Below are 24,240 nucleotides of genomic sequence, written 5' to 3'. Positions count from 1 at the left end.
AATTATTACCCAAAAACCAACATAGAGTTGGCTCAAGTGATAAGCAGCTTGATGCTGCTTCAAGCTGCTAAAGGGAGGTCTCGGATTCGAGCCTCGCCATATGCAGAAACTCCTGTTGGAAGACTCACCCTCCATAAACAAGGTGTGCGAAACGGGTCGGATCCGGATGTAGTCGGAGCTAATCTCTGGCAAACTGAGTGTGCTATGCGAAAAAAAAATTATTATCCAAATCAAAACCGATCCAAACTACCCGATTGCTCCTTTGACCCATTACTTGATAGGATAATAGGATCCATGATCCAATGCCATGAAAAAAGTTTGACCCACCCAAAATCTTGGGGAAAAAGAAAAAAATAACAAGTGAAAAATCCCATCGTCTCCTCAATCTCTCACCACAAGATACCAAATAACCAGAATAAACACACACAAAACTGTCTAATAACAGCTTTGTGAGTGTGGAAGAAATTAATCGATCAATTATTTCGATCAATTAATTCCATCTTCCCGAAGCTTCAGTACTCAATTTCCTCCCCATTTTTCTGAATAATTTCTGGGTGTTTTTTTTTGGGGATAATGGCTACAAAAGCGCCACCAATCACAGGTTTGCGTTTGGCTGCCTCTGCGCCATCTACAACAAACGCTGCTTCTCATAGGCTGTCTGTGGTTAGAGTTTGCATGAGGTCTTCTTTCTTCGGTAACAATGGTAACTTACCCACCTTCAATTTTGTCTTTAATTTGGTATTTTATGCAAAATTTGGCAACATTTGTAATTACCCACCTTCAATCTTCTATGTAATTGTTCTTTAATTTGATTTTTATGCAAAATTTAGCTTGTGGGTATGATTGGGGGACTGTCTTCTTTTATTGTAGTTGTTGATTTTGAGTGTTTGTTATGGTAATTTGTGTTTGGGGTTTAATTAATGTGGTTTGGACAGTTTAGTGAAATGGTTGCTACTTTGATGAATTAAGTAATTGGGTTTTGATTCTTGATTAGGTTTCAGTGGAGTTGATGAATTGAGTTGAATTTAATGGCTCTTCTTTTGAATTAATGTTTGTTTTGTTAGTGTATGCTTCTGATTATCTAACATAATGCATTGCTTGCAGTTGGAGCATTGAGATTGAGTGGAGTTCAGTTACAACATTCTAATAGGTCTAGGTGTAATGGGCACGCTGGCGGTTCTCTTGGTTCACAAATGAACCTCTTTGATCGATTTGCTAGAGTTGTCAAGGTTTGAGTTTTGAAGTTGCTTGTTTTCAAAAGACGGATTTCTTGCCTTTTGTATAGTTGTTGATTGATAATATTTTTCCTAATGGGTTTATCATCTTTATTGGATTTAGTCGTATGCAAACTCGATTCTAAGCACTTTTGAGGACCCGGAGAAAATTCTAGAACAGACTGTTCTTGAGATGAATGAGGATTTGACCAAAATGCGACAGTCAACAGCGCAGGTACGACTCTCTCTTTCTATTTTAACTGGACTTGAAATTTCTTTCGCCTCGCTTCATTTCTCCTTTTGGATTCCCCTGCTTCAAATTCACGAATTTCATGATAACTGATGCAAATGTGCTGGTTTAAGATGAAAACTGGAACAAATTGAGGTGCATAGCACCACTACCAAACCAGGTCGAATGTGTTATACCTTTCCCCTTTTGTGTAGGTATTGGCATCTCAAAAGCAATTGCAAAATAAGTGTAAAGCCGCAGAGCAAGCTTCAGAAGATTGGTAAGCTGTTTTGGGGGTGAACTTGAATGCATTGTCAGTTGGTGTTTTGGAGGTGTTTTGCGTCCGTAGTATTTACCTGATTTGTCTTTCATGGGTAAAAAGGTATAAAAGGGCACAACTTGCACTTAGCAAAGGGGAGGAAGACCTTGCTCGAGAAGCTTTGAAGAGACGCAAATCTTATGCTGTAAGTTTCATTTATGTTGCATACCATCTTTCTTTTTCATTCTGCTTCCCCCTTTTGTTTTCTCAACCTTGGCTTGGATGCTAATGTTTATGCATGGATGTATTGATTTCTTCAACTGTGATCATGACAAAATGATATGTCCTTCTCTCTCCTATTCCCTGTACGGCTGTAGAATTATATCAATGACTAAAGGTGGGCTAGCTGTTGTGATTGTTATGCTGCATTTTTTTGCCAGATGAAACTGTGTCCAAATGTTATATGTGACGTCTATTTGAATTTATGATGTCGACTGTTCGCTCTTATCCTGTTGACATTGTTGAAAGAATCCATCTGGGTTTCCACCTTTCTGAATATCACTAAACATCAATCCGTGTTTACTTTGGCGGGGAAATATTCTGATTCTTACTACTGAATGTTACGAATGCTTGTTTTTTCCCCTTTCCCTGAGGTACATTCAAACTGTGTAATCATGGGTCTGCTGAGATCCAATGAATACCTATATATTACGTAGTCCTACAATTTGACAATGGCAATGAAATTCGTGAAGTAATCTTTTTCATATTATCTTGATGATTAGCACTGGAAATTTAGAACCTCTGTAGCATGTGTTACATTCTGTATAGGTAGTTTGCAAATATCTGTTTTAAATTCCTTGATAAACTGTACCTTTTTCTTCCTTGAGTAAGCGTTGTAGTGTTGATCTCCCTCTCTTCCGTTTTTGTTCCATGGTGCATTTTTGTACCAAAATCCAATAATACAATATCTTGTGCTTCTTTCAAGGCAAAGTGTCCCTGGATTGGTTTCTTATACTTGTGAAGTGTATTTAGTCAATGTAGGGCTTCTAATTATGTACAGAAATAATTCTAAATCAATAGAACAACACCTTGCTTCATCAGCAATGACATGTCGCATTCAGAAAAGTAGGCCTTCTAAGGATTATCTCCCCACTACGAAGGCCTTAAATACAGAGTACTTCAATGAGGAGGAAAGCTGAAGATATTTTTCCTTGTCTACTTGCAAAGAGTAGATTACTTGTGTGCTAACTCTTGAAGTTTTAAAGGATGATGACCATCAAAAACAATCCTGCATTTTACTCGAAGTTACCTTTTCAGTAACAGTTCCCTACCTATGGGTCATTCCTCATTTACTAACTTGTGTATTATTGTTCTTCTAACGTCTAAGCATGAATGTTGGCAATATCATCTGCTAGTGAGAAATGTTTCATTTTCAGTTTGCCTGGTTTCTGATAGGCAAGGTTCTGCAATGTATTCTATGAAACGGGGACATATAGATTGTGGCCTGGCACCTGGTCCTCCAGAGTCTAGATTCCTGCTTTCTTTTTGTTTCCAAACCTTTGGCATAATGTTATCTGCAAACTTTTAGTAACCTTGTATCGACTGTGTATTATTTTGAGCCGACCCTAAATTCGCCTCAATGACATCAATTATGGCTTAGGCGTAGAGAGCTGAGAGCAGCACAAACTTGAGCGGGTGCACTCAACAGCACAAACTATATTGTTCGGGTGCAATGACTGACATAAATTACATGTTGTATACGATGCATGACACAAAAACCTTACCCATTTATGTCAGTTGTTGCATCTAAAAGTATAGTGTATGTCACGTGGTGCACCCCAACAATGTAGTTTGTGGTGCAAAGTGTACCCGCTAAAGGTTGTTATGTTCTTCGCACCTAAGCTATAGTTGGTGCATTGAGGCCAATTTTTATAATATTCTATTGTTGATAATTTAATACCTGCGTTAAGAGCTCAAATACATAGGGGCTTAAGAATTTAGAGCTTTTTTTAAAGACATAGAGTCCGATTAGCATATTGCATATGTAGGAGCTGAAGAACTTAGGGTTATTTTAGGGGGGGGAAAAAATTGAGTTATGAAAAATGAAGCTAATTTGTGTAGCTGCAAAGTGTATATGCACCCATGTGCAGGTGCTTTATTATTTTGACCTTTTCCGGTGAAATATTGTTCTTTTTTAGGGAAATGGTAGTAATACTATGTGTAGAATGACCCTTTCGATTCAGTTTGATTTGTCCTTTGATACACTGCATACCAAATTCCGTGCTTCTTGTTGTTGCTTTTAGCATGCCTAAATGTGAATTGGGTGCTTAGGGTGATATGTCCCTGTCTCACTCATTTTCACTCTTACCCTATTTTTCTGCAGGAGAATGCTAGTGCTTTGAGGTCTCAGCTTGATCAGCAAAAGAATGTTGTTGAATCTCTTGTCTCAAATACTAAGGTGTGCTGCTATGGCTTTTGTAATGCTTCGTATGTTTCATTGTCAATATCTCTTCTGTGATATAGGTATCTTCTTGATGATTTGATAGAGCTGAAATGGGGTTTTCTCTGTGTCCGTAATGTTTGTTAACTCTGACTTCTCTGTTCTGTTGTGCAATGGTAGATTGACTATATGCTACTTCTATAGTTTTCTATTATGATACCTGCATGCTAATTTTTTTTTTTATCACTGATATATGAAAGACTCTGCTTATGGTATTTCTTTGAATACTCCTTTCTTGCTCAGGGTTGGTGTTCCTTCCCCAACTTTTACTACAAATAACTATGAAGTATAAATGATTTTGACCTTTAAGTAAAGAACTTCTGATGTCACTTTATATATGGAACTCTTGGAGGAGATGGTTTCTTGATACCCTAATCAATTTAAGCATTGAACTATTTATTTCTTTGGGAACAGGCCTGGCAGGATGGGAGTCCTTTTAGCCCATCGTCCCTATCCAATATCTCTTTTGGATGCAGACCTTCACATTTGGGAGGGTGTACCGTGTACTATGATAGGGACAGCAGAGCCTTTTTCATTGATGATGCTCTTTTTTCCATTCTGTTGGTTATTGCAATACCAGTCTTAACTTAAGCCCTTACGGCCAGTTTGGTAGCCGGTAATAAACGGTGGGAATGGGAATAAATCCTAGTATTATTTGGCAAGAAATTAACATGATGATGTCCATGGTAATGAAATTTTGTCTCAAGCTTGGTGTTTTTTTCATAAATTTGCATTCCCACCTAATACCACTCCCTAAATGGTAATGGATGGTAATGAAAATTTATGAAGAAAAAGAGATAATTATGAGTGAATTAGCATCACCATGGGAATGAATATTGATTTTCCTTACAAATTTACATGCAAATTCATTCCCATTGACACCATTATGGCCGGCTACCAAACGGGCCGTTAAAGGCTTGTCCTGCTAGTGCTTGTTGCTATTGCATAAATGCTCTGTATTAGACATGAGAATTTGTTGCTTCACTGATTGGTTGTCTAAGTGATCAAATCTATTGCAACTGGAAATATAATAGATTTATTTTTTTGATGGATTGCTTTCCTTTTTTCTGGCAGCTCTTAGAAAGCAAGATACAGGAGGCAAAATCAAAGAAAGACACGCTCAAAGCACGTGCTCAGTCTGCAAGGTTTTGCATCTACCCTCAGTCTGTCAGTCATTTATATCATTGTAGATTTTTTTTTTGGGTCAGTTTTGCGTCTACGCTCAAAGCATAGTAGGTTTTGTGTATCATGGTAGGTTGTGAATTTTATTTATGATCTTTCAGGACTGCTACCAAAGTAAGTGAGATGGTGGGAAAAGTGAATACAAGCGGTGCTCTTGCTGCTTTTGAGAAAATGGAAGAAAAAGGCAAGCTTTTATTGCATTATCTTTCATGATATTTATATGGGTCTACTATGAATTGTATCAACTGTGTAAATTACTCGGGGGTGTCCTTTTAAAGGGTATGTATCATTTGTTCCCTTAACTACACTTTGATTGAAGACAACTCTTACTCCTTGACCCAAGTTCATGTACCGCTGTCACATAAGGTATACTTCGTATGAAGTGAAATCTGAGACACCATGTTCAACTCCAAGCTACAAGCCTATAACGTACTTTTCATTAGATGCTGAAGAGAATGGTCATATTATTTCTCATATACTTCGTATTAATTATCTTGCCTGCATTGGTTTCTTATGTATGTATGTATGTGGAAGTTTTGCTTATTATCCACGAGCAATCTTTATTTTTCTGAATCATCAAAGGTTATTATAGCTATTGATGGTTTATGATTTTCATGTCGTTATAATGTTTATTTTGTGCCTTCTGACTTATGGCCTTTTTAAAAACAGTGATGGCCATGGAATCAGAAGCCGATGCACTTAATCAATTAACCAGTGATGACCTTGAAGGAAAGGTAGGCCATAGTCTCAACCCCCGTAAAAAAATGTATATAAATGAAGGTGTAAAGAGAAAAAGACAAGATGATTCAAACTTTTGTGAATTCGTGGTGTAGTATTTTGCTCCATAACAAGACTCCTTAGTAAAACAATGGTTTATGAGAGAAACTATAATGAACTTCTTCAGCATAGCTGTAGTTTCATATAATGAGAGCTTCTCTTTGGTCTTTTCAGTTTGCATTACTGGAAGGCTCTTCTGTTGATGAGGACTTAGCTAGCTTGAAGAGGGAATTATCTGGGAACTCGAAGGTATACCAATGCATTACTCTCTTGTTCAATCATACTTATGGTGGTTGATGTTGATGTTAATTCTAAATCTTTTTTTTCCCCCTCAAAGATCATAATAAATGAGAATTAAAGGGATGATCATTGTCAATTTTCAAGAATAAGCGTGCAGCGAAATGTTAACCATTTCCCCTCTCCCGGATCCCTAAGTAGGCTTACCTTTGGAAGGAATTGAGTTTGAATCCCTTTCTTAACTATCCTTCATTAGTTGAAATTGTACATTTCCACAATACCAATGTAGTCTTTCTTTTGAATTCTTTATTAAGGGCAGTGGCGGAGCTAATGTTCAAGATGTGGGGTCATTTGACCCCACTTGAATGTAGATTTTTGAAAATTTTGCTATAGAATCAGAAAATTTGTAGTTCTTCTTGTACAATTTCGGTCATTTGCACTGGTTGCACCCACTAAAAGAGAGAAAATAATATTTTTCACCCACTACTATGTTATTCTGGATCCGCCACTGTATTAAAGGGTGTCATCAAGGGTAATTAGTGATAGCTCATACTTTAGCTTACACATTTTTGAAAGTTCCCTATTACTTTTGGACAATCTAAAGCATAAACATGGACTATGTATAGGGATCGAATAAGTAATGATTATAAGCTGGTTAACAACAAATTTAGCCTACAATTCAGCTAGACACTTCCACTTTTTGTTCCACAGGTAATTATTTTTCACATAATTATGATGTCCGTCTGACATTGAACTTCAGGAATTGCATGGGCGTCAACTCGTCAAGTAGTTCATTCAGTGTTAGGGCATGTTTGGTATAAACTTAGGAAAGGAAATAAATAAGAAGGGAAAAAGAAGATAGTGTTAGCTATTACCAATATGGCAATATTAGTTGTTAGGAAAGGAATCGCTAATAACAAATTGGGGATTGAGGAGGGTAACAATGTTGTTACCATAGGGTTGGGAGAGGTAACAAATGGAGGTAATGGTTATCCTTAGGAAATGGATTGTGTTACTACTATTCTCATACCAAACATTAGGTAATGGAAATTAGTTAATTGATTCCATTTCCATCACTTCAAATCTCTATACCAAACATGCTCTTAGTTTATTTCGTCTGTGTAAAACCTGATCTGTTTTCAAAGAGGTAACTGATATTCCCCCTTTTTTCTCCTCTTATGAATGATGTTGAACAGAAAGGAGAGCTTCCTCCAGGTAGAACAACGGTTTCGAGCTCAAAGTCAGCTGCATCGCCCTTTAAAGACATGGAAATCGAGTCAGAGCTAAATGAGCTCCGAAGAAGAGCTAGTGATTATTAGAATTTGGTTTATAGTTTTCATAATTTTCTTTGTATAAATTATTTTTCTAAATCGCGGTTTTTTTGTGATGCTGGTACATTATTAAGCTTACAATCTAGGAAGAGAGATGAAATTTGGAATACAATACAAGCTTATGAAATACAAGTAATGAATTAACCTTTGTAAATGCAACAGTATTTCCGGTGTTCTTCATGGTGTAGTGTATGAGTATATACAGGTTTCAGTTCAGGGAATTTCAGTCCAAAAGAACAGGGAATTTCAAGCCTTGTTCTCAGAAATCAGTTAAAAGAATGGTAATTTTTTCGAAGACTTAGAAGTTAATAATAGGTGACCTAGTTGACATTGTTTTCAAAATATTAGTCATTTTAATCCATATAATAAATGACAACTTCTTCCATCAAACCGTCTTTCACTTAGTCTTTGTTTTGTTCACCTTATTTCCACTTACAACAACTAAGCCTTAGTTACAAAATGATTTGGGACGTTATTTTCACCTATTTCAGGAAAAATAAGTTCAATTAAGATTAGATGAGTTCGGAAGATAAGTTTGGAGAAAACAAGGGTTAACCAAGAATAATTTATAGCTAAAATAAGTTTTGATTAGTTCTAATATGTTCTTATAAGTTCAGATAAGTTCAATTAAGTACAATAATATAAGTTCGGAAAAAATGAGTGAAAATCAGGTGAATTTCGCACCCTTATTCAACAAGATTGGTGACAATTTCATACTGCAAATTGTCAGACGATCTTTTACAAGAATTTGTATATACGCGTAATTTTTTTTTTTTTTTGAAACATTCACATAATATGATTAAATTCACATATTTGAATTTTATTCCTTGGAAGATTTTGATATTTATAAGTTAAAAAAAATTGGTTGAGATTTTTCATTTTTCTTCTACATTGTATTAAAATTAATGGTCATTTTGGACATAAGCGTGAAGCAAGTCAAGCAACCCTCTATTTGCCCCCCAACACACTATCTAATCTCTCCCCAACAATATCTCCCAAATCAATCAATCCCACTCCTCCGCCTCTCACACGCCCCAATCACCACCGCAACAACCACCAAACACCACCACAAATGTAAATGAGCCACTTAGGCCTTTTACACAAACTTATGAAGTACTTCGTATCAAAATGTAAGGTATCTTGTTTCCAAACGTGTGGATCATCAAATCATCATAATAAGTTAATAACAAGGTGACCAAGTTGCACGCAACTTTGATAGCTGTTGTATTGCTAAATGTACTAGAGATAGAGTTAGATATGCCCATGATCTAGCTTTAAAAGCTCATAAGATAAGTTCAAGAAAAATATGGGTTAACCATGAACAATTTATAACTAAAATGAGTTTTAATAAATTCTAATGTGTTCAGATAAGTTTAATTAAGTTCATATAAGACGTTCGAGGAAAAAAAAGTGAAAATTGGGTGAATTTTGCACCCCAATTCAAGGAAATTGGTGACAATTCTGTAGTAAAAAGCAAACTGTCAGACGGTCTTTTACAAGAATTTGTATATACGTGTAATTTTTTCTTTTTTGAAACATTCTCATTATTAAATTCACAACAATTGTATTTGAATTTTATTCCTTATAGATTTGAAATTTATAAAAAAAATAAAAAAAATGTTTGGGAATTTTCATTTTTCTTCTACGTTGTATTAAAAATTCAAGGTCATTTTGGACATAAGCGTGAAGCAAGTAAGCAACCCTCTATTTGCCCCCACACACAATCTCTCCAACAAAATCCCCAAATCAATTTCACCCAAAACCCATCAAAAAATGGCCTCAATCCCACTCCTCCGCCTCTCCCACCTCCCAATCACCACCGCAACAACCACCACACACCACCACAAATACACCCAAATTCGCCCTCTCTCCCTCCTCTACCACCCACTAAAATCACCCCCCACCACCAAAACCCCCTTCCAAATCACCCCCAAAAAACCCAAAACCCTAAAACCCAATCAAAAACCCATTTCCATGTCCGCAACAACCCCAGCAACAGACCGCTTAATCTCCTCCATCTCCTACTTCCTCCCCTTCGTCAATGGCCTCCATTACGGCCGCTTCCTCTTCGCTCAATACCCACCACTCTCTCTCCTCTTCGAACCCATCTTACCCTTTCTCTCTCTCTACAAATCAATCCCTTATGCCAGCTTCGTCTCCTTCTTCGGCCTCTACCTCGGCGTTGTCAGAAACCCTAAATTCTCGAACTACGTGAGATTCAACGCAATGCAGGCCCTTGTTCTTGATGTTCTCCTCGTTCTTCCTTTGCTTTTGCAGCGGATTTTCACCCCTGGGAAAGGGCTAGGGTTTAAGATTATGGTGATGGGTCATAATTTCTTGTTTGTGTTCATTGTTTCTTGTTTTGTTTATGGGGTTGTTTCTTCTGTTTTGGGGAAAACTCCTTATTTGCCTCTTGTTGCTGATGCTGCTGGCAGACAAATGTGATCAAACAAACCCAGAAATTAGGGATTTTGATCATTTTTGAGTTTAGATTATTAATTTGATCACTTTGATGTAATATTTACTTTGTGTTGTATTTATTGAATTGCGGAATTTTGGTAGAATGATCACACATTTTTATGTTCATCTTGTCATCCTTTTTACTCCATCCTTCCCATTTTAGTTATAGTAGTGTCGGACCGCGCGCAGTTCCCCAAGAAATTTCCCCAAGAAATTGAAATCAATTTGCAAAATAAGTTGGGTAATTATATTGCCTAATTAAGAATTAATTTAACGAATGTAGAATGTAACTTAGTTACTAATAATAGTCACAATTGAAATATCCTGCTATTTAAAATAATGTCAACTCGTTATTCCAATAATATGTAAGTTAGGGGGTTTGAACTCAAGACCTTTGCAAATGTCAATATAGAGCTTCTAAAGGGAAGGTTTAAATTTTCAATCCCTTGTGAATAGTGAATTTCAAGGTTTTAACACTCAAAACACTATTGATAAGCATAGTATTTTCAATGCATGCATTTTAAAGGTTTGGGATATACAAACTTTTATACAAGGCGTGTCGGTGTCGTATAAGTTAAGCAATTGAACCAATTAGTTAAGCAATAAAACTAATTAGTTAAATACTGAAACCAATTAAGTAATAGAACTAATTAGTTATACAAATGAAATCAATTAATTAAGCAATAAAAGCGGTATTTTCGGTAAGTTGTAGTTTAATAATTGTCGCTTTAACTGACTTTCTCTGGTTAGCAATGTAACTTCGTCTATGATTACTTTACGTATTAGACAAAAATATTAGTCACTAGTCATTAGTATATAAAATGGAGTGGGAATAATACGGAAAGCTATAAGCGACGATGATCGTGTAATTTGAACTAGTAAATTGACTGAGAGAAGTTCTTCATTGTCGTCGATAATGCGATAATGATGCAATTTCAAGCCATCAAAAATGCACCAGAATTTTAAAACTGGTTAGTGATGTACTTTGTGGACGATCTGATGAATTTATAGAAATTGGAGAATTTTGCTACAATTATCCCATATTTTTATCGTTTCATGTCATATTACCAATCTTTTTATTGATTTTTGCTACTTGGTATAAATTGTATTATGAGCTAATTGAGCATGCGTGTAACGATGCAAATATGCAAGTAGACATTGATACTCCCTCCGTTTCGAACAAAGTCCATTGATCGTGTAATTTGAACTGGTAATTTGACAAAGAGATTGGCTTCATTATCGCCGATAATGATGCAATTTTCAAGCCATAAAAAATGCAAGTAGACATTGATACTCCGTCCGTTCCGAACAAAGTGCATTGGTCGTATAATTTGAACTGGTAATTTGACAAAGAGAGGCTTCATTGGTCGTATAATTTGAACTGGTAATTTGACAAAGAGAGGCTTCATTATCGCTGATAATGATGCAATTTCAAGCCATTAAAAATGTAAGTAGACATTATGATACTCCGTCCGTTCCGAACAAAGCGCATCGGTCGTGTAATTTGTACTGCTAATTTGACAAACAGAGTCTTCATTGCCGCCAATAGTGACAAAATTTCAAGCCATCAAAAATCGACGCAGGTTTTGAAACTAGTCTAATGATCGGCTTTAAACACAATTCTATCGTTGTTAATTGAAATCGAGTTCGTACGGATGACACAGGGAGATAAAAGAAATAAATACAAAGTAAAATAAAACAAGGCACAGAGGATGGAGAGAATTAAGCGGAATATCCCATCTCAACATAACCAGGATTTTCTACTCATACATCGATTCTAGGCTATTACACGGGAAAATTATCGTTCTCTTTCTCCAAACTAGCAAAAGCAGCACCTCCTTCAATAACCTAACTGTAGACGCGCGCACAAAGTCCACAACCTTAAAATACTTTACTTTTGTCTCAAGGAAAAAAAGATGCAAAGAAAAGTAACAGAGAACTACACAGCAAGAATAACAAACTTGTTCATGCTGAGAATGCAGCAAATGAAGCTCTAGTATCGATCTCGATCATTACGCCTGCAACGTACAACAAACACGAGTTATGAGTGGGAATGACAAACCAAAAACATTATGCAAATACAAAACTGCCTCTAGTCAGGAGAAGAGGAAAAAAAGGTGGAGAGACAGCAAATTTTTAGAAAATAAAACTGTAAACGCATCAAGTTTCTTTATTAGACTCTATTATGCATCAAGTTTCTTTATTAGACTCTACATGGAACATCGAAACTCACTTGTATTATAAAGGTTTTTACTACAAGACAGAAAGAACAGTAAGAATATTCAAAGAAAGATGCTAGTCCATTACTGGCTTCTGACTAAAGATGGTCGTGGGCCAGCCGGGCTTCGAGTCGTGAGCCTAAACGGGCCAGGCCCATGCCAAGCCCACTCTGCATCGTGCCAGACCAGACCAAAAAGTTTAAAACATGGCCCACGGGCTGTCGTGTCGGGCCGTCATGTCTAAGCCTAATTTTGCAAAATTTAGCGCGCTTTTGTCGTGCTTTCCCAAAAAATCGGTCGCGGCCCAAGACTTCGTGCTTGGGCCGGGCCGACCCACAGCCATCTTTACTTCTGACCTGGCAAGCACTGGCATAAGCATAATGAACTTCTACAGATTTAGTATCACCCTCCCGGACATATATTTTTTCCTACTACGTATATGTAAATTCAATCATTTACTCAAAACTCATGCTAGTCTGATCTCCAAACTCATGCTAGTCTAAATTCAATCATTTACAGAAAACTTCTACATTGCTAGCATACACCGTGAGTAGCATTGCTACAAGAACAACGAAACTCGCTGTATTTTAGAGAAACAAAAATAATTTAAAGAAAAAACCCAAGGCTGTATTTGTCTCCAGGACATAATTAGATGGTGTAAAGGGATACTGCTTAACTGCTACCCTAAACGCACACAGCTAATAGCACTGAACTTCGTGAACAATTAAGTAGCTGTCAATCATCCAAATGGATTAATAAATATCAAATAGGACTTAAATACCTGTTACGATCATAATCACGACCATAGTCCCTGGAGCGTTCTTTTGACGGCGAACGAGACCTTCGGCGACTTCTTGAATCATGACTGCGGGAACGCTCCCTATCTCTTTCACGGTTACGGTCATAACCACGATCCCTGTCATTGTACCTATCGTGCTCCCTGCTTCTCCGGTCATAATCCCTTCGTTCACGACTATCCCCTCTCTCCCTGTCCTTACTGGGAGCACGTTCAACTTCACGGCTGCGCTCTCTCGACCTTCTATCTTCGTCGAGCACCTTGCGCTTCTTGTTCCTTTCTTCCTGAAAACATTAGTTACCAAATATAAAATTTAATCAATATATTAAGCACCGCGGTTGGGAGGCCGATCACAGGCAGATATAATTATGCAACAGGTACCAACTTGCTACAATTTACTATTGGAAAGTACTGTATTTTACCCGAATAAAAAAGACCTTCAATTACCAAATATAACTGACAGGAAGCCATTCCATACCCCCCCCCCATCTAATTAGAACAATGGAAAACACATATGGAATACGAGAATGTCTATCAAGAAAAAGGTATTCCCTCCGTCCTTTTTTATTCTTTACGTTTGGTATCATGCAAGCGATTTAACAAATAATTAAAGTGGATAAAGATTCTCTTTTTGTTTAACTTAAAGTCTTAAATAATGCAAATTACGTTTATTAATAATATTTTCAATTTTATCAAAATTTTGACATTGGAAAAATGATAAAGGTTTAATGTTCCAATGGAAAGTGTGAGATTTTACGGTTAGAATGGGCCAATGAATTTTATTGGTTGAAATAATCATTTGACACGATTTTTGACATAATATTATGGGACTTTTATGCTACAATATAAAAGGAAAGATTCTACGTGTAAAGATTAAAATGGGACACTAGAAACAGAAAGAATAAATTGGGACGGAGGGAGTAGAACATGCAGAGTGTATTGACAGAGAATTAAAAACCTAGCACCTACAGAATGAAGCTTACAAGTTTCTGGAGTCTAAAAAGAATTCGAGTGCACACATAATAATAGGCTCAAGTCAGACATCAACGAAACTCATCAGCATACTGACAACAAAATTTCTCAGATTCAGGGAAAATTAAACTAGAAATCAGTCTCCTTAAACTAACCTCGGCATTAGGTTTATAAATCCATGTCCAAAGCCTAGCAATAGAAGTTGAACCGAAGCAACCATAGGCTACATATATCTCATGCCTCCATTGGCATACAGGTTAAGATATCATTTATTATGTTTTGTCAGCCATAATTTGAGGTTCAAATTCTTAAACTTTTGTACCTTTTCTTCAAAATCCGATGGATTGGTCACCATCTTCTATTTCAAATCCCGTTCTAACTCAGAAAGGTAGATACCAAGTCAGAATAATAAAATGTAAAAACCACTCTTCTAAGTTAAAGAAGAACTCACAGATGGCAAAACCCCGAGACCCTTTTACAGAAGGACAATGTGATAACAGACCAGCACCTGGATCACATTCACGTAGACTTGAGAATTCTCCCATGTTCATAGATAAAAAGAGCAACACTAGCAAAAGAATCACATTCTAACTGTTTATATAAATATTCGTTTACCTCCACCTACTTGGCCTAAATTATAGGATATCATTTATAAGAATCAACTATAGAAAGCCAAGTAAATAAATATTATAATAATACAGCAAGAGAAAAGGAGTAGGACCCTGCCATCTTCATCACTACAGAATCCAACGCACATCCCACTCACCAAGATTTAAATAAAAGGTACATTTCCCCGGGTAAGACTAGATGCTCATAAAAGTCACATAGTAACACATTACTTCAGAATTTTACATAACAAGTTTAAGCAAACGTACCTGAAGCTCAGCTAATTTCTCACGGATTTGCATGTAGCCCAAATGAAGCTTTCCCCCAAAATGATCTGCTAAACGACGATCACTGAAAACCACACACAAATATCAAATTTGTCCATTGCATAGCATTACATAGACCAATTCATAATATATACACTTCAGAGCTCTCCCGTGAGTATCTAACTAATAACAGCATGATCTACAAGCATAAAATAAAAAACGCACATTCTTTAGCTGGACAAGTTATCCTCGTAAAACTGGGGCCAAAAGCCTGCTGGTGACAAGGAGGTATAATTACCGGTCAAAAACTGAAGTATACTTGAAACCCCAAAAGACTAGTGCTTTGTCACCCTCAAAATAATTGGCAAAGGTATAGCACATAAGTTAAGAACAGTGAGACGCAACTATTACCTGTCATAAACACTCAAGAATGCTCCACAAATATCACAGACACGCAGCTTCTGATCAGTCTGCCAAAAAGCAAAACAAAGGATCAGGACAATGCAAAGAGCTAATATACAAAGTACTCCCTCCGTATTTATTTAAGAGATACACTTGCCTTTTCCGGCCGTATTTATTTAAGAGATACACTTGCCATTTTTAGTAACTTATCAACCCCACCATCTAATTAAATAATACATCTAATTTACCCACCCCATCTCCCACCCCCAAAATGACATGGTCCCCACTTGTTTACTTATTAAAATATCTATCCAACCCCACTTGCTTCATTATTTTAATTCATTCAAATCTTCTTCTTAATACACGTGCCCAACCAAGTGTATCTCTTAAATAAATACGGAGGGAGTACATTTTTCTACGAAGGAAAAAGATTATGCAAACCTGTATTGAATAAAACATAGCTCTACAAAGCTAAAGATTACATAAAACCAGTATCTGAGAGTCTTCTATGGTGACAGATGAAATTGAAAAAGAAAAGGCCACGGTACCAAAGAAAAGGAATCTATAGATTATGACATGGGATGCCATAATCCAGGGATCTAATACTAGTTCATAAGCATGTGAGGAGGAGGAATCTACACTCCTCTAGGAGCCTATAATTACCTCTCGTACACCAAATACTAATAAGACAACTCGGTTTGCAAAACCTTGGATCCCCACTGCTCATTGGTGTAGTGAAAAAGTTAGCTTCAGACCTTCAACCAGCTCCAAATATCATCGGTCCATTTTATTTTCAGTCAAATAATTTCAAGGGCTCCAATAAGGTGTGTCATCACTTATAAAACCCTAGTTCTCAAGAAGTCTCAATTATAACCAACAAACACCAAGCACAAACAGATGTCAGAGGCCTCAGAGCCAAAAATCTACAGCGAAAGCCTTACCATCTCCTATTATCGACAGCCACTTTTAGTCTAATAATTTTCAAGGGCTCCAATAAGGCGAGACTCTCTTACAAAATCCTAGTTCTCAAGAAGTCTCAACCATAACCAACAAAAATCAACCTGGCATAGACAGATGCTAGAGCCAATCATTTAAGAGACAACCTTAACCCCCCCCCCCCCCCCCCTCTCCCACACACACACACACAGAGGTAGAGCAAATAACTCAAAAGCTACTGAATAAAGACTCACAATGCGAACATCAGCGGCAGTGTACTTTGCCGAATCTGCAGAAGGGTCCTGCCTAGGTGCAAGCTGGTAGAAGTTCAGCAGGGAACAAGAGTTAAAAGGCGTCGAAATGTATCATAAAACTGATTATAAGGTGAAACAAATATTAAAATACCTTCTTCAGTGCTTCGGCTTCCTCTAATGCTTTCTGTGCTTCGTCAACTAATCCTTGCTCACCTGAATAACACGGTGAATGTTCAGAACATTATAGTTCCAACAGAGACCACATTAATTCAACGTGTCACAGGAATACAGCACTGTAATACAGAAGAGAACTTGCATATTTCTCAAAATACAACCACGATATAACGAAGACACACAGCATACACTCTTTGCCCTCACATTAGCAAATAGAAGCATCTTTCCCAAAATACAGCCAAGACTAAAGTAGGAAGCACCTTATGCGCTTGTTGCCCCACATTAGAAACTAGAAGCAACTTTTTTCACATGGAAGATATGCAGCATACACGTCAAGCTTAATCTTAAATTCATAGTGTGGAAACAAAAGTTTTTCGGTAATGATATCTCAACCCTCTTTCTGCCTCCAGGATATCATGGATGCTTCATACTTAAATCACATTATAATACCACTAAAGAAACTATAGACTAGTAATGCAGACAGCTCGCAATATAAATAAGTACATCAATAATATTGAGTTATTGACACTAATAATAAAAGTGTGTACAAGTTCATCAACAGTATCGGAGTCGACACACTTAATAGTGAAAGAATAAAAAGCTTGAAAACCAATAATATTGATTAGAGACCTCCAACAAAAAAAACTACACCCATACTCCAAAAGCCAATCAAGAAAACTTACCAAGATCCTCTGCTTTCTTCAGTTTCTCGTTGATCAATTCTTGAGTGCGAGCATCAGGAGCAAGCATAGGTAAGGGAGCCAATGGAGGAGGATTGGGAAGTGGCTGAGGCAGAGAGGCTCGGTCTTTGTTAAAAGCATCCAAAAGAAGCATCGACTGCAAGAAAAGAAAAGTTATTACCCAAGAATTCAATATATAAAGTATAATTTTCTCCCCAGATCTTTGTTGAGATGGCAAGATAAATTAACAAACATATTAGCAAACCTGTTTATCAGCTCTTTTTATTCTCATTTCTTCAACTTCTTCCAAAGCTCGGATTTTAAGATCTGTTTTACCTTCAAGATCTGGAAACATAAATTTCAGAACAAGCATTAGCTGACAAAAGCACAATAGGCCACTGGGAATGAGATTCAAATACCAATAAACACAATACGAAATGTATGCATATTATTTCAATATCCAAAATTCTCTAACAGAATATTCCATACGCTAACTGTAGTGCTGTTAGATTAACCTGACAAACAAATCCTGGCAACCCTTAACCACTCTAAAATGCTTACAATCTATACAGAAGAGTACCCTAACATGACTGGAATTGAACCCCTTCTAATCATGAAATCTAATATACATGAGAAGAAAACTTTAAATCCCCCATAATTTGAAGATACAAAGAAAACATGCACATACACCTAGTACGGAAGTAACAACACACGAAAGCCTATCTTACATGACCTAGAAAGTTTAACAACAAAAGTACCATGCTTCTTGAACAAAATAGCAACTTACCAGACTGATCAGCTTCATCCAACTTCTGTCTGATCACCTTTGACAACTCTATGATCTCTTCTGTCTACGGCAAGTTAACAATAAAATTAGAAACTGAGTTATACCAATGGGGATAAAGTTGGAGCTTAAAACAAAGGCTTCATTTTACCTGGGTGACATCAGACACTGAAATTGCAATAGCAGCTTTAGCATCCTCGTCTGCAAGACGCTTGAGAGCTCTGGTAATTTTTCTGTCACATTCAACAATGAGCCTGTCTATGACATCTTCCAAATCCCGGTCATAGTTATCGACACCCTTGGCCTTTGCTTCTTCATATCTAATATTAGTTAAGAAAACTAAACAGAGTCCAGAGAAGGTTGGAATGTACACATTAATTACTGCCTAGTATAATTACCTATACAAGTTCCATTCAATAGGCGCAACCGTCAAATGCATTTAAAAAATCAGTAGAAATGCAGAGTTATATGAAGCACCTCAGCATTAGATTGCAGAAAATTATCCTAACTAACCACAGGACCACCAACTTGCCACCGGCCTAACCCCCACAATCAACTCCCAGAAAGGTACCAGGCCAAACAAATCATGACGACATAAAAGAAAGCTAATAATCTCAACCTTATGGTAAAACACAAAAGATACGCTACAAGAAATCACGTCCAAACAATTCTTGTCTCTACCAACTTCTATGGCTCTAAGGCCTTATCAATTGGAAGTTCACAATTTCGAAAGACCTGATGAATATAACTTAAGAATGTATGGTACAATCATTTCAAACTACAGTCTCATTAGTCATTACGAAATACTCCCCAGCTAGTGGAAGGCACAATATGACCCATATTCATCTTCCAAACCAAAGAAGTTGATGGATTGTACAGAAAGGGACACTAACTATAGTTCATGTCTCATTAAAAAAAAGCTATTCCAAGACTATAAAACAAGCAGTGAGAGCGACAAACAGTTTATTAAATAATATCTTAACAATATCAAAGCAAATGAAGCACGCAAGCGCCACGAGCAAAAGGATACTCTTTCCGTAATTGCAATGAGTGCACCTTCGGACATGGCCCCATATCCATTTTCTGAAAAAAGTAGTTGAGTTAAAAAAATGTATAACTACTTAATAAAAAGGCAAACTAAAATAAATCAACTTAGTTAGATAGTAGTAAACGTGCAAACTAAGGTAATAAATAACAAAGTCGTGACCTAGGCCGATGTATACATACTTACCTACATATCTATATCAATATGCATACACACACACATGGACTAGGCTGTTTAAACTCTTCTCATGGCATGCGGCGCATGCCACAACCATCTCTGAAGCAGGCATCATCATATAAGACTCAAAGAACTCGACATGAGTACATGGCTAGGAGGACAACAACTGGGGACATATGGCTTCTCATGAACAAAAGATGGATGCAGAACTCTCCCTTTTTCAAATTTTCCTTCTTTTTTGGAGGGAGGGGGGGGAGGGGTGGAAGCTTGCTGGTGTGTTTCAGTAATTCCATCAGGAAACAAGGTTGCTAGTCTCTCGACAGTGACATCGTAAATAGTTAAGTAACGCATACTAAGTCCCACAAAATATAATGCATATAGGGTCCACTGGCACTTAAACAAAGTAAATGACCAATTCATTGCGTCGTCTCAATTAACACTCATGTCTGATTATTCTATTACACTAGAAGTAGCTCAATGTAGACAAGTAAAAAGGTAATCTTTACAACCTGCCAATAGCTCATTCAAAAAACAAATAATACTAGTTGTAAAGAAAGGAAATGACCAAGTCATGCAATGCATCATCTATATCAACAATCATATTCGATTCTTCTACGTCAGGCAGATCAAAGTAGCTCATGATAGACAAGTAATCTTCTTTTAATTCCTGCTGCTAACACATATCCAAGATTAATTGAACTGAGTCAGGAAAATTAATCCCAAACTCTCAACTTTAAAATGCTCAACCTCTCTCGAATCACCATTTCAGTCACTATCAAACCATCTTTTTGACAAAATAGTCAAAATTACCCAACAAACATGCAATCACATATTAAGCTAATGAATATCTAGAGCTAATTAAACAAAACCAAACAGAATCATCTAGATCAACACTCTTATTGAATTCTTCTACACGAGGCAGATCAAAGTAGCTCATGATAGACAAGTAATCTTCTTTTAATTCCTGCTGGTAACTCGTATCTAAGATTATAACTAAGTCCGAAAATCCGAGACTCTCAACTACTAAACGCTCGGCCTCAATCGAAGCACCAATTCAGTCACTATAACACTCTTTTGACAAAAATAGTCAAAATCATACTTACTCAACGAACATGCAACCACACATGAAGCTAATGTTCGTCAAAACAACAATGACAATCAAAATTACGAATATCTAGAGCTAATTAAACAAAATCAAACAATTCAACTGCTGGAGAGCTAATGCATTTGCATGACATAGTTACAAAACATTCAAATTGATAAAAATTAGGGTTTAATTGGGGAGAAATTGGTACCGTTAACTGGAAAAGCTCGTGAGGGCAAAGACCAGATAAGAATAGACGGCAAACATCTCGATCGAAATACTTGCGATTAACTTCTGTTACATCTCCGTTTCGATTTGCTCCCATTAACACATCTAGCTGCTTCCGAATCGCATCCATCGCGCTTGTTCTCTCTCCGACGACGACGAATGGGACGGGTTTCTGGAGTTAGGGTTTGTGGTTTGGGGGGTTTTGTGTTTTTAGGGAGAGAAAGAGTGAGGATTTTTCGCACTCGTTATGAACTTATGAGGTTCTATATGTCTATATGGACTATGGGGTAATATCAACGGGTTAGGTAAAAAGGGAGTTAAATTATAAAGTGATCGGATTCAGATTAAATGAAGCTTCACCCGCATCTATCCGTTTATCAATCCGCTCCACTTGCAGTCATCCATCACCCATTTAACCCGTTATTCATATCCACTCATCCATCGTCCGCGGATGAAGCGGGTGGATCGGATGACTAACGGATGAATATTTTATATTAAAAAAATTGAATCAACACCAAAATATATTTATTTTTATCAATAAAAATTATTTTTAATAATAAGAGATATAAAAATAAGAACAATTGGTTTGGAAAAAAAAATTGCAACAAGAAATTAAATTATTTTCTTAAATATTTAACATTTTACAAACTTTTATAAAAGACGGTCTTACAGGAAAGACCACCTTATTATTGAATTGGGTTTCAAATTTTCGCGGGTTAACACACGCGGGTACGGGTCATGGGTTCTAATTTTCGGATCTAATAAAGAAGCTGCTTTTCACCACATTTGAAAACCCATTCGTTTCTCTCTCTCCCCAACGAGTGTCTGCCTCCCCCTCTCTCTCTCCTAAACAACCTTCTTCTTTCTCTCTCCTCAAACCCTAATTTCCCGGCTGTGAGGCACAACCACGGATAGGTAGGTCACGATTTGCTACGCCGATCTCTTCCAAACCGCCGCCTCCTCTCTCCTCCGATGCCTGGTATGGCGGCGCTGAAGATTCGGCGATGGCTTAGTGGTGGCTTGTGGTGGCATGGTGGCATGTTATTCGTCGTTGTGGTGGATGCAGACGCGAAAAAGAGCTAGATCGGTGAATCGGCAAGGCAAGCGGCGTTGAGCAACGACAAGTTTTGGTGGTGCTCCTGCCGTAGGTGTTCGAAAGCGACGATGGCCGACGGGATGTGAAAGAAAGGACCAGAGGTCTGTTGTTCTCTCAAGGATTTTCTCTCTTCTCTTGATTTTCCTTGCTCAATTTATCCGATAAAATGTTAATTACTTAGAAATTGAATTTGATTGATGTAGCTGAAATTGGTTCGAATGACGACGATCAAGGCGGAGGAGATAGAAACAGATAGAAAGAGAAGCGCAATCATCATCGTCAATAGCAGCTCAAGAAATCTAAGAAAATGTCTACAAATCAGCAAGTTAAAGGCTTCCTGCATCCTAGAATCTGCAATGTGTTCGCGATGACATTCTCTCTGGCAACGCCAACTTCGAAAATGTCGCTCCTCGTATCTCCGATTGCAGCTCTGCTAAGTGAGGCAGCGATCTAGGTTTTAGTTTTGGTTGGTGGTGTTGTCAGATTTATTTTCGTTTTAGTCAAGAATTCTATTGTTTTAGTTATATTTTAGTTGTATTTAGTTAATAAATTAAATGGTTTAGTTACGGTTATCTCGGTTATTGTTTTAGGTATATTTTTTGTTGTATTTAGTTAAGAAATAAATCGTTTTAGTTATTTATTGTTTTAGATAACTATGTTTTAGTCATGCTGTATTTCCTTTTAGTTAAAGTTTAAAAAAAATTAGTTTAGAATAATTTTATTTTAGTTAATAAATATTTTGTTGGTTTTCTGAGTTTTAGTTAAGATTTTTGTACTTTTAGTTATGACTTTCTTGGTTTTAGTTATAACTTTTGAGTTTTATTTATGTATTTTTGAGGTTCAGACAATCAATTTCAGGGCTTTATTTAAGTTACAAAATGCAAAGAAATTAGTTAAATAATTGAATTAATTAATTACGCAATAGAACCAATTAGTTAACCAATAGAGAGCCTGAAATTGAATTAGTTAAACACTTGAAATAATTAGTTAAACAATAAAATTAATTAGTTAAACAATAAAATCAATTAGTTAAGCAATAAAACCAAGTAGTTAAGCAATGGCATTAATAAGTTAAGCAATATGATTATTTAGTTACGCAATGAAACCAATTAGTTAAGCACTGAAACCAATTAGTTAGGCAACGACACTCATAGTTAAGCAACGAAATCAATAAGTATATTTGTTAACTCTGGAATTTAATTAGTTAAGAAATAAAACCAATTAGTTAAGCAATGAAACCATTTAGTTAAGCAATGAAACCATTTAGTTGGGCTTGAAATTCAATTAGTTAAGCAACAGAACCACTTAGTTAAGCAATGGAACTAATTAGTGAAGCAATGAAACCAATTAGTTAAGCAATGTAACTAATTAGTGAACCTTGAAATTCAATAAGTCAAACAATGTAACCTATTAGTTAAGCAATGAAACCAATTAGTTAAGCAAGAAATTCAATTAGTTAACCAATTGGACCAATTAGTTAAGTTTGAAATTCAATTAGTTAATCAATGAAACCATTAGTTACACAATTGAATCAATTAGTTATGCAATGAAACTAATTAGTGAAGCAATGAAATCAATCAGTTAAGCACGAAACTAATTAGTTAAACATGAAATTCAATTAGTCAAGTAATGTAACATATTAGTTAAGCAATGAAACCAATTGGTTAAGCAATGGAACGATTTAGTTAAAGCAAAGAAACCAAATAGTTAAGCCTGAAATTCAATTAGTTAAGCAATCGAACCAATTAGTTAAGTTTGAAATTCAATTAGTTAATTAAGCAATAAAACCAATTAGTTAAGCAACGAAACGATTTAGTTAAAGCAATGAAACCAATTAGTTAATCCTGAAATTCAATTAGTTAAGCAATTGAACCAATTAGTTAAGCAATAAAACCAATCAGTTAAGCAATAAAACCAATTAGTTAAGCAATGAAACGATTTAGTTAAAGCAATGAAACCAATTAGTTAATCCTGAAATTCAATTAGTTAAACAATTGAACCAATTAGTTAAGTTTGAAATTCAATTAGTTAAATAATGAAACGATTTAGTTAAAGCAATAGAACCAATTGATTAAGCAATGGAACGATTTAGTTAAAGCAATGAAACCAATTACGATTTTCTGAGTTTTTAGTTAGGATTTTTCAAGTTTTAGTTATGGTTTTTGACGTTTTAGTTAGGATTTAAAAAAAAAAAAAAAAAAAAGAGTTCTAGTTACATATTTTTAGTTTTTTTTTAAAAAAGTATTAGTTAAATTTTTTTGAGCTTTAGTCAAGGTTTCAGCGGTATTAGTTTCTTTGTTTTGCGTTTTAGTTAAATTGTTTTGAGTTTTAG

At 36.3% G+C, this 24,240-nt stretch overlaps 3 protein-coding genes across 6 annotated transcripts; 2 read left to right on the top strand and 1 right to left on the bottom strand.

Annotated features, from left to right (window-relative positions):
- The first annotated feature begins 281 nt into the window (after positions 1-281).
- Positions 282-7,904, top strand: LOC110796636 (membrane-associated protein VIPP1, chloroplastic). Its single transcript, XM_022001709.2, has 11 exons — positions 282-703; positions 1,105-1,229; positions 1,339-1,449; positions 1,659-1,723; positions 1,826-1,907; positions 4,086-4,160; positions 5,277-5,347; positions 5,486-5,568; positions 6,054-6,118; positions 6,336-6,410; positions 7,595-7,904. The coding sequence occupies exons 1-11, from the start codon at positions 574-576 to the stop codon at positions 7,715-7,717; spliced, it is 1,005 nt and encodes a 334-aa protein (XP_021857401.1). The 5' UTR covers positions 282-573; the 3' UTR covers positions 7,718-7,904.
- A 1,506-nt stretch (positions 7,905-9,410) lies between these two features.
- Positions 9,411-10,315, top strand: LOC110796653 (protein TIC 20-II, chloroplastic). The gene has a single exon (XM_022001729.2). The coding sequence runs from the start codon at positions 9,503-9,505 to the stop codon at positions 10,172-10,174; it is 672 nt and encodes a 223-aa protein (XP_021857421.1). The 5' UTR covers positions 9,411-9,502; the 3' UTR covers positions 10,175-10,315.
- A 1,587-nt stretch (positions 10,316-11,902) lies between these two features.
- On the bottom strand, positions 11,903-21,078 carry LOC110796637 (uncharacterized). Of its 4 annotated transcripts, XR_002535638.2 has the most exons (13): positions 20,796-21,078; positions 19,309-19,361; positions 18,430-18,598; positions 18,282-18,345; positions 17,760-17,839; positions 17,498-17,651; positions 16,792-16,853; positions 16,641-16,703; positions 15,460-15,518; positions 15,052-15,133; positions 14,628-14,684; positions 14,332-14,551; positions 13,350-13,488 (listed from the first exon to the last, which is right to left on the bottom strand). XR_002535638.2 is itself a non-coding variant. In XM_022001710.2 (12 exons), exons 1-12 carry the CDS (start codon positions 20,940-20,942, stop codon positions 12,183-12,185), a joined length of 1,257 nt encoding a protein of 418 aa, XP_021857402.1. In that variant the 5' UTR covers positions 20,943-21,075; the 3' UTR covers positions 11,903-12,182. The 4 variants fall into 4 exon arrangements, 3 of the variants coding, with proteins under 3 accessions (XP_021857402.1, XP_021857404.1, XP_021857403.1); XM_022001710.2 differs by lacking the exons at positions 14,332-14,551; positions 14,628-14,684 and adding an exon at positions 11,903-12,207 and having other exon boundaries at positions 13,190-13,488; positions 20,796-21,075; XM_022001712.2 differs by lacking the exon at positions 14,332-14,551 and having other exon boundaries at positions 13,347-13,488.
- Between the last annotated feature and the right edge of the window lie 3,162 nt (positions 21,079-24,240).

The sequence above is a fragment of the Spinacia oleracea genome, chromosome 4 (assembly GCF_020520425.1).
Source record: "Spinacia oleracea cultivar Varoflay chromosome 4, BTI_SOV_V1, whole genome shotgun sequence".
NCBI lineage: Eukaryota > Viridiplantae > Streptophyta > Magnoliopsida > Caryophyllales > Amaranthaceae > Spinacia > Spinacia oleracea.
This window is presented reverse-complemented; position numbering and strand designations above follow the sequence as displayed.

Excerpts from the sequence above, each read along its gene's own strand:
- LOC110796637 (XM_022001710.2), bottom strand. The coding sequence starts at position 20,942 with ATGGATGCGATTCGGAAGCAGCTAGATGTGTTAATGGGAGCAAATCGA. Across the intron at positions 17,652-17,759 it reads TAAAAAGAGCTGATAAACAG|TCGATGCTTCTTTTGGATGC; the intron begins GTTTGCTAATAT and ends CTTTTCTTGCAG. Across the intron at positions 16,704-16,791 it reads AAGCCGAAGCACTGAAGAAG|CTTGCACCTAGGCAGGACCC; the intron begins GTATTTTAATAT and ends AACTTCTACCAG.
- LOC110796636 (XM_022001709.2), top strand. The coding sequence starts at position 574 with ATGGCTACAAAAGCGCCACCAATCACAGGTTTGCGTTTGGCTGCCTCT. Across the intron at positions 1,908-4,085 it reads AGAGACGCAAATCTTATGCT|GAGAATGCTAGTGCTTTGAG; the intron begins GTAAGTTTCATT and ends ATTTTTCTGCAG. Across the intron at positions 5,569-6,053 it reads TGAGAAAATGGAAGAAAAAG|TGATGGCCATGGAATCAGAA; the intron begins GCAAGCTTTTAT and ends TTTTAAAAACAG.
- LOC110796653 (XM_022001729.2), top strand. The coding sequence starts at position 9,503 with ATGGCCTCAATCCCACTCCTCCGCCTCTCCCACCTCCCAATCACCACC.